At 39.6% G+C, this 17,140-nt stretch overlaps 1 protein-coding gene across 1 annotated transcript in view; it reads left to right on the forward strand.

The window, feature by feature from the left end:
* The first annotated feature begins 1,784 nt into the window (after positions 1-1,784).
* The window catches only part of AXDND1 (axonemal dynein light chain domain containing 1), a 46,241-nt gene continuing 30,885 nt past the window's right edge, over positions 1,785-17,140 (forward strand). The window contains exons 1-8 of the mRNA XM_087827621.1: positions 1,785-1,865; positions 3,211-3,383; positions 3,811-3,914; positions 9,713-9,833; positions 10,631-10,716; positions 13,264-13,320; positions 14,545-14,647; positions 16,500-16,621. Coding sequence (XP_087683747.1) covers positions 1,790-1,865; positions 3,211-3,383; positions 3,811-3,914; positions 9,713-9,833; positions 10,631-10,716; positions 13,264-13,320; positions 14,545-14,647; positions 16,500-16,621 — 842 coding nt within the window. The 5' untranslated portion in view covers positions 1,785-1,789. The remainder of the gene's footprint in view (positions 1,866-3,210; positions 3,384-3,810; positions 3,915-9,712; positions 9,834-10,630; positions 10,717-13,263; positions 13,321-14,544; positions 14,648-16,499; positions 16,622-17,140) is intronic.

Consider the following 17,140-nt stretch of genomic DNA (forward strand, 5'->3'; position numbering starts at 1 on the left):
GTTCTCTGTAGAAGCCCAACTTCCTGTATGATGAGAAAGATGAATTTGTTCTAAACTGCATCAACACCAGGTGCCAGGTACTGTGCTATGCACTGAAGAGACACTTGTGAATGAGACAAAAAGCATATTACTGCCCTGGCTGGGTAGCTTAGTTCTAGCATTGTCCCGATACACCAAGGTTGCGGGTTCAATTCCTATTCAGGGCACATACAAGAATCAGCCAATAATGCATAAATAAGTGGAACAACAATCGATGTCTGTCTCCCCTTTTCTCTAAAATCAATAAATTTAAAAAGCATACCCATGTGGAATCAGAAGGAGGGTACTTAGATAAATTGAAATCTGACTTAAAACTAAGACAGTCGGTGGCACCATTTCAGTTTTAATGACATCCTTGTGTGGAAGCAATACTAGAAGCTACCCTGCCCCTGGGAAGAGTTTGGCTGAGCAGTGCCTAGATTTCTCAGTGTCCTTTTTTAAACATTTCTGATTAATACCTTCATTTTTTAGTTACATTAAACAATTCTGGCCTACTTCTCACTCAGCCTCCTTCAGGGAGCTTTGCCTGCTGTGTTTAAATGCCCACAGATGTGTGAGTGAACCCCGCCCCCACACTTGGGAAATGAGTCGGTAAAAGGGAGATTGTTGCAAAAGCCCACCCACTGTTCATTGTGTTTTCCCCAGATGTTATCTTTAGAGAGGAACCGATTTTACTTTGGTTGGCTCCAGCTTAAGCGCATTCTTTCTCTGTCTCCTGCCAAGCAATGCCTCCCTCAAGGAATGCCTTAGGCGCGCTGGGAGGGCGAGGCCAGTGTCCCAGGAAGAACTGATGGAGGGGTCAGGGGCGGGGCAACCTCCACAATAAAGCCTCGACCAATGCCAACTGTTTTAATTACCCGTTTCCCCCAGAATTTGGCCTTTAGAAAGATATGCAAAACAGCGAAAACATGAGGTACATCGCAGTGGGAAAACGGGACGCTCGCTCAAAGCCCGCAGCGCCGGGGGGGAGGGGCGAGGGGCGACCCCCGCCAGGGCACGCGCACTGTCACCGGCCGTGGGCGGTGGAAGCCCCGAGCGCAAGACGCTTTCGGGCTCCGTGAGAACGGCCCGATTAAACGTCTTTATTCTTCGTTGCTACTGAACCTGTGCTGCGATTTAAAACACATCGAGTCCGCGAGAGACTGTTGGGATTCTTAGCTGTCTCCCTCCTCCGCAGGCACCGCGGAAGGCAGCCCCCATTGAGAGCGGCTAAGGCCCGGGGTCCTGAGTTGCTATGACGACGCGTAGGCGCTTCGGGAAAAGGCGGGGCCCAAGATGTCGCGGGAAACACAGTTGCGAGCACGGCTTGCAAGTGTCTGTTTCCCGTCGCTTCTGAGGCAGAAACGGTGCGAACGGTGCGGGACGCGAGTCTGTGCGGCTGCTGTGCGAGGGCGCTGCCTGTGGGGGGAGGCCGGAGGCCGGGCCTACAGGGGTGCCGGCGGCCGGTGGGGGGCCAGCGTTTCCTCCGGGGCTCGGACGCCCACCGTGACCCACCCCCAGGCTTCGTGATCGCGCCGGGGACGGGAGGGAACGCAGAAGTCTCCCCAGACAAGGAAGACCCATGCTAGATGAATTGTCAACTCCGATATTTAACATAAGTTCGTAATGAGTGTCCCCCCCCCCCTTTTTTTTTAACTCCTGCAGGTCAAGGTGGCAGCCCTGCCCAACGTGCTGCTGATTTGTTTCTAGGTTACCTTTCTGGAAGGATATTTCAAATTACTAAAGAGAGTGATTTGAGGTGTTGTTTGTTATGGCTCACTCGAAAACGCCCTCCACGTCGCTTGAGGGCAAAAAACTAAAAGTCTCTGCATGCAAGGAAGAGACAGGTAAAGTTCTCCGAGGGTCCCACAGACGTAAATAAGCATGGCTGTTGACAGAAAGGATCCGTCCACCGTTTTCTTTAATCTGAGATTTTGGGATACCTTAATTAGCTTTGCTTTTTTTCAATACACCTGTTGCAATAAAATCAAAAGCCATTCCTTTTATAGTATTTTTGAGTCACACTGCTGTTTCACTACTGCACCTAAGGACTACTGTATAATTTCTTTTGCAAAGGCTGATGATTTTATAGTTTTAAATTCACCCTATTTTAAATACCAGTAGTTGTATGAAATTACTTTTTTTTTTTTTTTTGCTATCTGGTAAGGAACCAGTATGTATCAGTTTTTCATAATTATTCTACATGAGAATAATTTCTTCTTTAAGATATTCATCCGTATACAGATAAATGCAGATCTGTACTAGAATAAGAATCAGCTAGACTCATTCCTACAGCCCCATTATATTAAGGTTTCCTCTATCTGACCATAATCTTGTTTTTAGGGGAGATTGTGCTAAAGCCCCGCTTAAATTTTTTCTTTCTTTTTTCTTTCCTCTGATACTCTGATTCCACCCCAAACTTTCAAGAGATAGAGATTTAGTAATGTGAACTTTAGAGGTGATCAAAGCATGATACCTCCTTGTGGAAATGAACACAAACCATACTAAGTGAGGGGCAGAGATTAGTGGAGAGCTCTTTAAAAGTGACAACCTGATTTTCCTTAACTGACTTCATAGGAGACCTTTTCCTGTATTAGCCTTATCTTTATAACTCCTCTGCCCTAGTCGAGCTGAGCAGAACACTCTTTGTACTGTTCTTACTCTACCAGTTTGCTCAGACTATTCCACTCTTCATTTCCAACAGTCCCAATTCTACTTTTACTTTTAAACCCAATCCAGATCCCTTCCACTCTATAATAAACGCCCAATTTAATGCAATTATTCTCACCTTCAAATTTATATAGAAAAAGTATACTAAATAATTTGACAGTTTTGAGAACAGGGGGTTTCTTTTGTCATTTCACATCAGAGGGAAAATTATCATAAGGCTGTCCCAGTTAGTTGAGCAAGTGAAGTGAATTTATTTTTCAACTTTGAGTTTGGAATAATGGAAGTTCATCTTTGTACATGAGTTTTTGAACCTGTGCCTGATGGAAGTGTAGGGTGGGCAGGCAATATGAGTTTCTTTTTCTTCACCAGATAATGTTCAGTGTTTTAAATATTCTTGACAACCAGAAGCAGTGTTTGTTTCCTCTGCTAGAAACATATAAACGGGATTGATGAGGCAGCCTGGGAATCTCCAATTAACTCCTAAAAACCACAGTAAGCTTTTTCCCCCCATTACTTTCTCAGGACTTCCTGAACTAAGGGAGAAAAAAAATATGGTGGATCGCTCAAAACCCCTTCCTACTTCTCTTCAGAATGAGTTCATCCCTGAGGAAGTTCTTCTTTCTCTGACCTGTACAGCCAATGCTGGTTCTTGTCCTGAAAATTTATTGCCTCCTAAGAAAATTAAAACCCCAAAGGTGTGTATATACATATATAAAGTACTTTGGGACACATCTTTTTTGGTATTTAGTTCATTCATTAAGTACTTATTGAGCACATGTTATATATTTCAGTTTGTCTTAAAATATTTTTAAATTAATTTTCCACATTGAAAACTAAAGCCTTTTGCATGAATGTTTCTAAGGAAATACTTGAGTATTTCCATTAACTTGTGAGTTACCTAAATGATCACTACTACCCTTAGTTTTGATATTTTTCTTTCATATTGAATTTTCCTAGTTTCAGTCTTTCTTCATAGTATTGAATCAGGTTTTTGCTCTCTCTTTTTTTTTTTTTTTTTGTAGAATAAACAATGCCCTAAATGTAAATCCTCAAAATGATTAATAGATTTTCTTTGACTGGTGCGCCCCCTGCTGTGTATTCATGTTTCTGCTTTTATACCAGGGTACCCTTCCACGCCTTGCTGATCGTGTCTGGCATCACCCTATTCGAAGGGATAAGTTCAGCTATCTCATTGATCATCCTGTTTCCCTAACAGGAGCTGGAAGGTAAAGAAGGAAGATAGCAGGGATAGATGCAGATGACTAGTTTTTTCTCATCTCGGATGGTTTCCTTGGGAGGGGCAGCATTGGAAAAATCAGAATCAAACATTTTAAAGCTTGCAGTATCTTTGATGAATCACAGTACGATCTGAAGAGGGACCACCTTATTATCAGTAGAATGGCAGTAGGCGCTACCTGTAATTCCTTTCAGTTTGTTTAAATTTTCTTTTTGCATGCCTTTCTGTACTTGGCCCCTTACTCTCCTATTCCTTGTGCCCTAGTAAAAAGGACAAGTTCTCACAGGCAGAATGCCTCTAGTGCCTCTTGTATTTGTACATCTGAGAAATGCTGGGTAACCTTGAAAAACAAGTGCTCAATCCCTGGTTGGGGAAAACCTTGAAAAACAAGTACTCAATCCCTGGTTTTCCTCAAAATGAACCCTTAACCTTTACACTGTTTCACATCAAATCCATAAGTAGTATTTGTTGTTTTTATATCATTCCTAAACATATTCTAAATGTCTGCATTTCCCTGTGAAAGATTGTGACCTGCTCATTTTCTGTGTATGATCCATTTGTCAACTCTTTATGCTTCTTACTGAACTATCACTTCATCTAAAAGAAATGTTTGCTGGTGCTTGGACAGGTTATTTAGTCTTTCTGAGTTCCGTTTTCTTATTTATAAGAAGGGAATAATAGACTTGCTCCATTTTGTGTACCTCCCAGGGATATAGAACAAATGAAATAATGAATGGAAGAGTACTTGCAAGACTACATAGTGCTATTTAAGTATAAGGTGTTATTATTCCACTATATCAGTGCTAGAAAAAGTGGCAGAAACTTGGACCATTGACTTTTATGTCTTGGGGACTTAGTGTCATAAAATATATTTTATGCCACCAGATCATGGCTGTAATTATTAATAGTAATACTCAGTAGTTATGAGATGTTTAAAGTACTTTGAAAAAATAATTAGCTATATCTGAATGTGTCAATTAACTGACATTGAAGCTTCCATGTCAAATCACTTCTGTTTTGGAATTTTTTAAATGTGAAGATCTGTTCTGTGGTAGGCAGGATAATGGCCTCCCCCTAAACGTTCTCACTGTAATCCTCAGAACCTTACATGGCAAAAGGGACTTGGCAGATGTGATTAAGGTTAAGGGCCTTGAGATGGAGAGATTATCCTGGATTATCAGGATGGGCCCAAATTAATTGCCTACGTCTTCAAAAGTGGAAAAGGAAGGCAGTTGAATGGGTTGGAGGGATGAGACAGGTGAAGGACAGATTTGAAATCTGAGAGGGATTCAGCCTGCTATTGCTGGCTTTGAGATGGAGGAAGCGAGAAACAAGCTAAGGATTGCCATTGGGCACTAGAAGCTGGGGTGGCCTTGAGCTGACAACCATCAAAGAAACAGGGATCTCGATCCTAGAACCACAAGGAACTGAATTCTGTTAACAACCCAAATGACCAAAAACCAAATCCTCCCCTAGAGCATCTAGAAAGGGACATAGCCCTGTCAACGCCTTGATTTTATCCCAGTGAGGCCTGTGTTGGACCATTGATCTACAGAACTATAAGATAATAAGTTGGTGGTGTTTTAGCTGCTAAATTTGTGGTAATTTGTTTGGCACCAGTAGGAAATTAATACATGTGTGCAGAATTAATAGTATTCATAATAAGAGGTAACTTGTATAGTAACCTTAACTAGTCAGAGCAAAGCAGTAAAATACAAAACAGCCAAGCACATAGCCTCTGAGTAATATTTTCAACAACTCTTCCCGTCAGAATGCAGTGTAGAAAATAAAGCACTCTAGGTATTTTAAGCAGGAAATCGAGTATTTACAAAATTATTGGAAGGGGTAAAGGAGCAAGTGTGAAGCAATAGAGCAGGATGGAATTAACCCCTCATGAAGGCTACTGCCTGCAAAGCTGCCACAAGAGTTCAAGAGTCAGAAAGTGGAGACACCCAACTGTCCACCATTGATGAAGGATAAACAAAATGTATATTTACAATGGAATATTATTCAGCCATAAAAAGGAATGAAGTGCTGATACATGCTACAACATCGATGAGCCTTGAAAACACGCTAAGTGAAAGAAGCCGTTCACAAAAGGACCCATATTGTATGTTTCTGTTTATTTAAAGTGTCCAGAATGGGCATGTTCATAGAGACAAAATGGGTGGGGAGAGGAGAGTGGGGGAATTACTGCTAAGGGGTAAGGGGTTTCTTTGTGGAGTGATGAAAATATTGTGGCATTAGGTACTAATGAAAATTATACAACTTCACAACTTTGCTACACACTTGCAAATTGTGAGTATACGAAAAACTTGTTGCCATACTAAAAACCTGTAAATTGTACTCTTTGAAAGGGTGAATTTTATGGTATGTGAATTATATCACAATAAAAAAATGCCTTCCTCAGCTGTGATCCAAGGATCAGGAAACTGAAATCAAGAAGCTGGCACGGCTGCTGGTAGTGCACTGCCTCCTTGGACTCGGGCTGCAGGAGGATGGATGCTGGAATGTTGCTTCAGGAAAACCACTTTTCCATAATGTCGCTGACAGAATCAGCTAAAACATGGCAGCAAACTGGCTTCTGCCTCACTTCTACCTCCAAAATCTTGCAAAAGGGCATCTACTTATGGAACTGAGTTTACACCCAGAATCCCACCTATAAGGGTGTCTGTCTGGGAAAGCACTTTCCAACCTTCCAGTACAGAGACCGTCCAACACACACCAGAGCCTACTGAATGTCCAGCCCTATAGTAGGTCTCAGAAACATGACCAAACAGCCCTCAAGAAACTTCCAGCTTCCTAAGTCAGAACCTGAATTACGAAGATTATATCATGTTATATATATTCTGTTTAAGAAAGCCACAATGTTTTAAACACATTTTAAGAAGACAATGTTACAAAGCACACCTCAATTATTTGGAAAATCGTATCTCTGAAATGCCTCATTCCCTGACAACTTCAGATAAAGCACATGCTTATTTATGCATATAACAACCAGATGATTTGGAGAAAAGTTTGAAGTATGAACTTGGTTTTATAATTTGGGGGCTAGAGAAAGGGATGAAAAATGTCTTAAAGTTTAATAAAATTTATGTTATGGCCAAGAATCAAAGCATTTTTTTGTTTCTTGTTTGTTTTTAAATAAAAATAGCTTTTTGGAGGAGTGTGAGCAGATGTTTTACCACAAGAATTTAAGAGAAGTAAAACATATTTCTGTTTTAATGAAAAATTATATTCCAACAAATAAAAAACATATTTCCTCTAAAAATAAACCCAATAATTCAATAATAGAAATATAAAAGGCTCTTAAACTTAGCCTTTGAGAAAATTTGAATGACAGTAACCAAACCATTTTCTTTAGAAGGATGTATGTGTGTACATATAAACCACTCATTGTTTTTAAAAAAACAAAGGTTGGTCAACTTATCAAGCTGTCATTGGTGTAATAGTAACTGATGTCCCATCATCCTGAGAGCAGCTTAAAAAAAACTTTATTGCTCTGACATGTGAAAATTGTATGTGTTTAAGGTGTACTACCTGATGTTTTGATAAATGTATATAGTGTGACATCACTACAATCAAGCTAAATAATCTGTCACCTCAGTATAGTTGCCGTGTGTGTGGTGAGATTAAATTTAAGATCTATTCTCTTTTTTTTTAATTTTATTTTTGTTTGAAATGTTACAGATGTCCCTTTTTCTCCCCAATCACCCGTTCCACCCAGTCTCATCCCCCTCCCCAGTCCCTCTCCTCACCATTGTCCGTGTCCTGGGGCTGTGCATATATGCAGATAAATTCTTTGGTTACTCTCTCCCCCTCCACCCACCCGCCCTCCTCCATCCCTCTGACATTCGTCAGTTTCATCTATGCTTCCATGTCATTGAATCTATTCTTTTCATCAGTTTATTAAGTTCTTTAGATTCCACGTATAAGCGAGCTCATGTGATGTTTGTCTTTCAAGTGAGATCATGTGATGTTTGTCTTTCATGTGAGATCATGTGATGTTTGTCTTTCATGTGAGATCATGTGATGTTTGTCTTTCGCTGCCTGGCTTATTTCACTTAGCATAATTTTCTCTAGATCCATCCAAGGATCTATTCTCTTAGCAAATTTCAAGGATACAATACGATTTTGTTAACTGCTATCACCATGCTGTACATTAGATCTCCAGAACTCCTTCAGTTTGCATAACTGAAACTTTATACCTTTTGTCCAACATCTCATTTCTCTCCCCTGCCCCACTCCCTCTTCTCACATGTGAGGTCATGTGGTTATTTGTGTTTCTTTGTCTGGCTTATTTCGTTTGGCATAATATTCCCTGGGTTCAACGTATTGTCACAAGTGGCAGAGCTTGCTTCCTTTTTAAGGCTGGATCACATTCTGTTGTAGGTATATACTCCATGTCTTCTTTATCCATTTGTTGATGGACATTTAGGTTGTTTCCATGTCTTCACTGTTGTGAATCATGCTGCAATGAACATGAGAGTGCAGATACCTTTTTGAGATCTGGATTTAATTTTCCTTGGATATATAGTACACCCAGAAGTAGGGTTGCTGGGTCACATGGTAGTTCTACTTTTTATTTTTTCGGGGAACCAATGTACTGTATTCCACAATAGCTGTACCAATTAAAATTAGGGGGGAGGGGCAGAGACATCTGAAAATCATTTGCAGTGAGTGGCATGATTATAACCTCTGCATGAAGCTAAGTCTAGTAGAAGCATGTAGAATGTATCAGAGAAACAAGAAACCACATGAAAAACAATGACAACCTGGATTAGTGATTTCGGCATTGGCAAAAGACAAAAGGATCAACCACTGGAGTGACAGGAGGGCGGCCGTGCGGTTCATGTGTTAGGGGTCGGTGGGTATAGAGGGCTAAGGATGGGAGGCTAGCGATTACGGACGCCGGGATTTGATGAGTAGAGTGGTGGTGCTGACAGCGGATATTGGAGGGTGCAAGTGAGAATGGAGGGAGACACCAGCTGTGTCTGGAGGTGGCAAATGCAGCAAGGTGAGGTCTGATGGCACTGCCCCGGGAGAAAGTGCAGGGAAAGGAGAGCAGGGGGATGAAGACGATGTTGTGGAGCATTTCCACTTTGTAGTCAGGAGGTCACAGAGAAGTCCGCAGAGCAGTTAGGATAAAAGAACCCGGGAGTCCAGCACAGAAGATAACAAATGTTTTTTAAAAATAGAGGTGACCAACCCTGGAAAAAAATTCAGGAAAATAGTGGAAGATGAGAACTGGTAACTGAGCAGTGGAAAGTGGTCAGCTTTCTGGAGAATAGTTTCAGAACAGAGATGGAGATGGAACTTGGGTTTTTCGGGAAATTTCAAGAAGCTTGATGTTTAACTGAAAATGAGAGATGGGCGATCAATCGAGCGACGGGTCAGCCGATGGATGATGGTAAAAGGGCAACACATGGTCAGGGGAGACCTGCAGGGGAAAGGCCTCGCGGTACAGACCCAGGAGAACACCTGGCCCAGGGGAGGCCCAGAGGTTATGCTTGATGCAGTGGGGACCCGAGGGCGTAAGTGGGGAAGTGTCCTGAGAAAGGGCATGTGTCTTAGCCTGAGCCTGAAGGGAAGGAAAGAATGTGTGATGAGCGTGATAGAGAAAAGACTGGGGAGAGCTCGCGCCTCATGCCTCAGCCTCAGGGACGCATGAGGTGGGACCAGCTGCATGTCCCTTGCTACCCGCGGGAAGGGTCTGTGTGGACCTTACTCTCACCCAGTTGCCAGACTGAAAATTGATTTTGAAAATATGTTTCTCTTACTTTTTAGGGATATTTCTTTTCTGTACGATGTTAAATATGTCAAAGGAGAGGCTCGGGAGGGTGTGCTTTGTCCCCCACACTCAGGCCACTCATTACAGACACATGATGGTGTCATTGTGCCTCATAAGGTAAATAATTTGATAATTACATCTTCCTCTCTTTAAAAAAAAATGTTTTCCCAACATATAAAGCAATGTTGTACTGTAACTACAAACTGCATTGCTTATCAGTTTTCATAGTGTTTTGAATTATTTCTAGGAAAAGGTATTTAGTGAGAAAATCAAAGGTATCTTATTTTAAGCCATTTTCCAAACTACAGTTATTCACTTTAATCTAGAAAATACAGTACAGGAGATTCGATTTTTTTGAAAAAGAAATCCACAGTTTAAAGTTGTAGAATTCTTATTTTGGGGATATTGCTAAGTTGAATTTTAAATTCCTATTGAATTTTAAAGTCAATGGATTTCTGAATAGTATATGGGACACCTTTAACTAATAGACCAAGGTTATTATGTAATTCATGTTTTGAAAAAATATATGCTCTACTAAAAAATTTTTTTTAAAAATATGTCTTTATTTCAGAGAGAGGAAAGGAGAGAGAGAGAAACATCAGTGATGAGAGAGTCACTGATCGGCTGCCTTCTGCATGCCCCCAACTGGGGATCGAGCCCACAACCCGGGCATGTGCCCTGACTGGGAATCGAACCGCGATCTCCCGGATCCTAGGTAGATGCTCAACAGCTGAGCCATGCCCGGCCAGGCTACTAAAAATTTTTTTACTACTTGCCATGTCCCTTATTACTAATATTATTTTTCTGATCAAAATCTCTTCATAAATAGCATCCCTTTAGGACAGCAATTAGGATTTGTGCAATTCGTTTTTTTAAAAAAAACTAATGTTTTCATTCTTGTCATTCTTTTTAAGCCGAAGAAGCTCACAGATACTTTGATTCCTGAAGAATTTCACATTGTATCGAATACAGGAGTTTCAGGTTTGGAGTGCTACGATGAGTGAGTACTGTGGCGTATACTGACTCCCCGACAAGTGGAACTGCTTCCTCCTTCCTATTCTCCCTCCTTTAGTGGAGGACACAGAGGAACCTGAACACAGTTCACTTGTGTTTCTAGGCAAGGTCTGCGTTGACATGAGGAAACCTTTGGCCTTCCATCCTAGTACAATTCTAGAAAGAAATCATTTAAAGAAACTGATGAAAAAGTCTTGAAAGAGTTTGGGACTTTAGTGATTAAGTTGTACTCTGTCTTTTCCTACTGTTTAATTTTGACTTTAAAAAAAGTGGATCTTGGAGGTAGGAAGGGGTGGAATGGGTCACTGGGGAGAAAAAGGACATCTGTAATTTAAAAAAATAAAATAAAAAAGAAAAGAAGTGGGAAAGAAAGTGGATCTTTGTTCTGAATGCTTGACTATGCCTCTTTAAGAATGGCTTTGAGCAGTGACCATGGAGGCAAAAGGAAAGTCACCCTCTAAGCTGGATTCTCATTGAGCAGGGTCCCAGGGCTTAGCTCCACACTGTAGACTACTCATCTCCAGTCTTTCTGTTTATAGGATTGAAATGGGATCTTGTTTTTATTTTGTGAAACAACACTTGACTATTTCACAGTTTAAAAAAGTACAACAGGCCCTGGCCCTTGTGGCTCAGCGGTTAGAGTGCCGGCCCTCGTACCGAAGGATTGAGGGTTTGATTTCTGGTCACAGGCACATACCTGGGTTGCAGGGTCACCCCCAGCCCACGGGAGGCAACCAGTCGAAGTGTCTCTCTCCCATTGATGTTTCTTTCTCTCTCTCTCCCCCTTTCCCTCCCCTCCCTCCCTCCCTCCCTCTCTAAAAAAAAAAATCAATGGGAAAAATATCCTCTGGTGAGGATTATCAGTGACAACAACAAAAACGCACAAAGACAGAATCCGAACTGGGATTTTATAATAAAATATCCAGAAGCTCTCGCTCTTTTCACCTCACCCAGTACATATGTGGTATGGCGTTGCCTTGTGATGATGGGTTTCAGGACAACATTTTGCCAAGGAACTAAATAGAACTGATTGGGGGGGGGTAACTTTTAATATTTACGTAATTTCAAAATCACAGAAATAGGACAAGGAACTCCCTATACCCTCTGTCCTGACTCACTGAATGCTTCATTTGCTTTAATACACACACACACACACACACACACACACACACACACACACACCATTCAAGAGTAAGGTGGAGACATCATGACCCTTTACCAAAAATACTTTAGTTTATATTTCTTAGCAACCCACTAGTTATAGACCTTTTTGATGACTTTTTAACTCCATCATTTCTTCTATATTTATTAGTTCGCATTTTACCATATGGACTCATGGATTTCTTTTTGTTTCCAGTGGGTTATAATTCTTTACTATGATTATTTTGATGTTCAAAAATTTTCAGATTTGGCCAATGCCAGCTTCTTTGAGCTAGCTCTTGTGTTCTTTAGGCACATTCCCATAATTCTTTGAATGTTCTTTTGTTTTCTGGCTCAGTAAGATTTCTAGATTTATCTTGTATTTCCCAGCTCCAGCTCTGGAATGAGCTCTGAGTCTCTTCTCCAGGGGAGTACTGATTCCTTTTAGTGGAGAATGATATTTAGAAAACAAGACCTGGGTGCTGAGTGTGCTCATTGCCCCTGGGATATCATTGCTTCTAGTCCTCACATACTGTGGTACCTCGCTTTTTGAATGTCTCCATTGGCGAACATTTCAGTTTACGAATGCCATAAACCCAGAAGGGAATGCTTTGGTTTCCGAACACACCTCGGGAGTCAAACATGCCCCACGGCTTCCGCTGAGGGCTAGATCCTGAGGCCTCACTGTCGGCTGTGGATCCCTTGATTTTCCAATGTTTCAGAACTCGAACGGGCTTCCGGAACAGATCACATTAGAAACCTGAGGTACCACTGTACTCATTTTTGAAACTGAGTCTTTATATTCCCTGGAGATTTTTCACTGATCTAAAAATTCTGAAAATGGACCTTACTGACCAGTTGTGCTTCAGTAGGGGGAAGAACCAAAGGGGAAGAAAAAAGATGTATAAATAACGAATTTAAAGGATTACCATGTCATTCTCATCGTGATACTCATTTAGCTCTAAACAAGCACTCCCAGAGGACAGATAAGGCTGGGAGTCAGGAAAAATGGGTTCTAGTTTCATCTTTGCTTCTTATTAATGCTATACCTGGTTAGTCACTTAACTTTGTTTACTTCAGTGTTCTTAGAAAATTCTTCTGCCTTTGAAAAGGCAGTTTTCAAATGAATATAGGAATTTTTCATATTGTGACATATTAAGGAACGTGATTAAAGCTCTTTACTAAACAAAGTTCCAAATATGATAAATATCATTACACCTGTATCTGATGATGTCTGAGAGTATTTAGGCACGATGTGTGCAAAATGGTGGGCCTTTCTGATTACCTCCAAGATCTCAGTTCCAGGAGGTCTTAAGTTGATCATGTTGTGATATGTGATAAACAGGCCAGATAGTTTTCTTACAGTAACATTTACCTGTCTTATTTATTGCAGCAAATACACGACTCTCCTCAAAGATAGTGAAAACAGGCTACTGCTCTTCCCATCCATGTAAGTACAGTTTATTTTTGAAAGTGTTTCATAGAAAGGATAGCTATATACATATATATTACTTTCTCTTGATGCTTTATTACATAAAAATATTTAAATGACAGCAGAAACCCAAGACAATAATTGCCCACAATTCTGTCACCTAATCAGTGTTTTCATTTGTCCAATTGCATATTCAATTTTTACATACTTATAATATTTAAATACTATAAAATGCTTTTTAGAATAGTTTTAAGATTCTTTTCATTATTTTTAAATTTTATTGTGGTAAGAACACAATATGAGATTGACTTTCTTAACAAATGTTTAAGTGTGCAGTACAGTGTTAACTATAGGTACAGTGTTGTACAGAAGATCTGTGGAACTTCCTTACCTTGCATAACTGAAACCTTATGTCTGTTGATTAGCAATTTCCCATTTCCCTCTCCCACCAATCCCTGGAAACCACAATTCCACTCTCTGATTCTATGAGTTTGACTATTTTAGATGCTTCATGTAAGTGGAATCCTGCAGTATTGTCCCTCTGTAACTGGCTTATTTCACTTTGGGTGATATCCTCCAGGTTCATACATGTTATTGTATGTGGCAGAATTTCCTTCTTTTTTAAGGCTGAATAATATTCCATTATCTGTATGAACCACATTTTCTCTATCCATTCATTCATCGATGGACATCTGTTTCCATATATTGTGACTAGTGTTGCAGTAAATATGGGGGTGCTAATAATCTCTTTGAGATCCTGATTTTCATTCTTTTGGATGAATACTCAGAAGTGGGATTGCTGGATCGTATGTAAAATACTTTCATGTGCTGCATTTAACCCACCGTATTTCTCCATTTCACTACAGTCTTTGTTTCTTCTTCTTCTTTCCTTTTCCTCTCTTACATTGTGAAGTAACTAATATTAATAGCTTGGTGTTTATCTCTCTATATTTTTTCTATGTTCTTACACTTATAAACAATAGGTGAATAGAACTTTGGTGGGAAGGAGTATTACTTTCTTTTATGAAAGAGAGGATCATATTATTTGCATTTTTTCTTTTTTTTAAAAAACACTGTATTATTAATATCCCATTAGATCAATACTTACAGGTCTAATGCTTTAAGATACCATTAATATTCCATAGCATATGCATTTTCTTTATATGTATTAATATTCTTTTTGTGATTTGAGGATGGCCTGTTGTAACATGAATTACTAAGACTGCCACCTTAATCTTTCAGGAAACCTAATAAAAGAGTAGAAGTGATCCAGCTGAATGATGTGATGGATACTATGCTAGAGAGGGCTGGTGTGGAAAATCAGGAGTATACAGGGCCAACCCAGGTAAATGTAAAGATCAGTGTAACCTAGTTAGTGGTTACAGGCATACACTCTGGATGGTAGAATGCTTGGGTTGGATCCTGGTCCTGCCATTTATTAGTCAGTGACCCTGGGCAAGTCATTTAATGTATTTGTGCCTCAATTTCCTCATCAGTAAATTAGAGATGATAATATTTACCTCATAGGGTTGTTGTGGAGATTAGTGACATAATGAATGTAAAGGGCTGAGAACAGCGCTTGGCATGTGGTAAACCTTGTATACTTAATTGTTAGTACAGTTGACCCTTGAGCAACACGGGTTTGAATTATATGCTTTCCATTTATATGTGGATTTTTTTTCAGTAAGTACTGTAAATGTATTTTCTCTTCCTTATGATTTCCTTTATAATATTTTTTTCTTACTTTATTGTAAGAATGCAGTATATAATACATAAAACATACAAAATATGTGTCAATCGACTGTTTATGTTATTGGCAAGGCTTCCAGTCAGTAGTAGAATATTAGTAGTTATATTTTGGGGGAGTCAAAAGTTGCATATGGATTTTTGACTACGTGAGGGTTCATGCTCCTAACCCCTGCATTGTTCCAGGGTTAACTGTATTATTATTACTGTATTTCATTGAATATTGGGCACTATAGATTACAAGACCCTTATTATTTTACATTCCAATAAAAAACGCTGCCAATTAAGTTGTGCTTTCTCACCATGACTTGTAGTTTTTATTCTGTGCTTAATGAGAGGGCTTTTTCAGTCTTACATAGATTTTTTTATGAAGGCTATTTCTTTTTTGTTTTGTAAATTTTTATAGAATTGGAAACATATACATAGTTCAATATAAGACACTCTTGTGTAACCTTTACCCACATTCACCAGCTGTTTACATTGCGCCCTATTTGTTTTATCATTCCCTCTCCTTCTCTGCGTATCTCTATAAGCAGAGTTTTTTCTGAACCATTTTAGAGTAAGCTGAAGTCATCATGCCTCTTTATCACCAAACTCATTGCAGGCTGCACTCCTTCTGCATGAGGACATTCTCTCGCATACCCATAGTACAGTTTTCAAAACCAGGACATTTTTTTTGTTTTAATTCTCACCCGAGGATATTTTTTCCATTGCTTTTCAGAGAGAATGGAAGGGAGAGAGAGAAAACCCCCACAAACATTGATGTGAGAGAGACACATCGATTGGCTGCCTCCCGCAGGCACCCCTGCCAGGGTCAGGGGTCTAACCTGCACCCGAGGTGCGTGCCCTTGGCAGGAATCACACCTGGGACCCTTCAGTCCATGGGCCAACGCTCTAACCACTGAGCCAAACCAGCCAGGACAAAATCAGAACATTTAACATTGATGTGATAGTCCAAATTCAAATTTGAAAGTTATCAATTCTCCCTATAGTGACCTTTATCAATATTTTCCCCTCTCTTTCAGGATCCCAGGATCACATGGTGCTTTTATTTGTCACTTTTCTTTAGACAACTATAATCTGAAAGACTTCTTTGTGTTTCTTCACCTTGATACTTGGGAGAACACAGGCCAGTTATTCCGTAGAATGTTCCTCAGCTTTGGTTTGCCTGATGTGTAGTCATAATTAGATTCAGTTTTTGTATTTTGGCAGGAATAACATAAAAATGCTATTGTGACCTTCTTGGTGCATCATCTAAAGAGGTACAATGATTAGACAGATTTTTAAAAATAAGATATAATTTTTGTATATATATTTATAACAGAAATTGTGAGTGAAATAAACTAATGAAGTTGTCTCCAAAACTTGATCCACATTCTGGGTGATTAACTTCTAAAATGATTTTTACTAACAAGACCATAATAAATGCTAATGAACTTATCTTCTGCCAGATGCACAAACTACTACATATGTTGAAGAAGGAACAGACCATTTACAATACAGTATTTCATGAGCTTATTCGACAAGTCAGTGTGGACTGTGCAGATAGAGGAGAACTACTCTCCAAAATCAGGTGAGAGCTGTTACTGGAGTATTCCAGTGATGATCTCTTTGATGAATGTCTGTTCTCCAGTCTGTTTTCTCTTTCTGGAACCCTGATTAAATTTATATTAGACATTCTCAATCTTTGCTCTTTGTCTCTTAATCTCCTTTTCATAATTCCATTTCCTTGTCCCTGTGCTGCATCCTGGATAATTTTTTTCCAGGACATTACTACCCTCTTTAGCTGTATCTATTCTGCTCTAACCCATCTGTTGGGTTTACCATTCAATAATTATATCTTTCCCCTAGGAGTTCTATTGGTTTGTTTTCATATCTGTCTCATCATATTTAATAAGTTTTTTTATTACTTATTCATTTTTAGATTTCATCTTTTGTTTCTCAAACATTTCATGCATAGTTTTATATTCTAAATCTGATCATTCTAATATATGAAGACCATTAATATGTAAATCTACTGTTTTTCGTTTCTTCTGAGTCTCATTCATAATGATTTATTTATACAAGTATTTTGTAATCTTTGCTTATGTGA

Source organism: Miniopterus natalensis, chromosome 19 (genome assembly GCF_054644295.1).
Source record: "Miniopterus natalensis isolate mMinNat1 chromosome 19, mMinNat1.hap1, whole genome shotgun sequence".
Lineage (NCBI taxonomy): Eukaryota > Metazoa > Chordata > Mammalia > Chiroptera > Miniopteridae > Miniopterus > Miniopterus natalensis.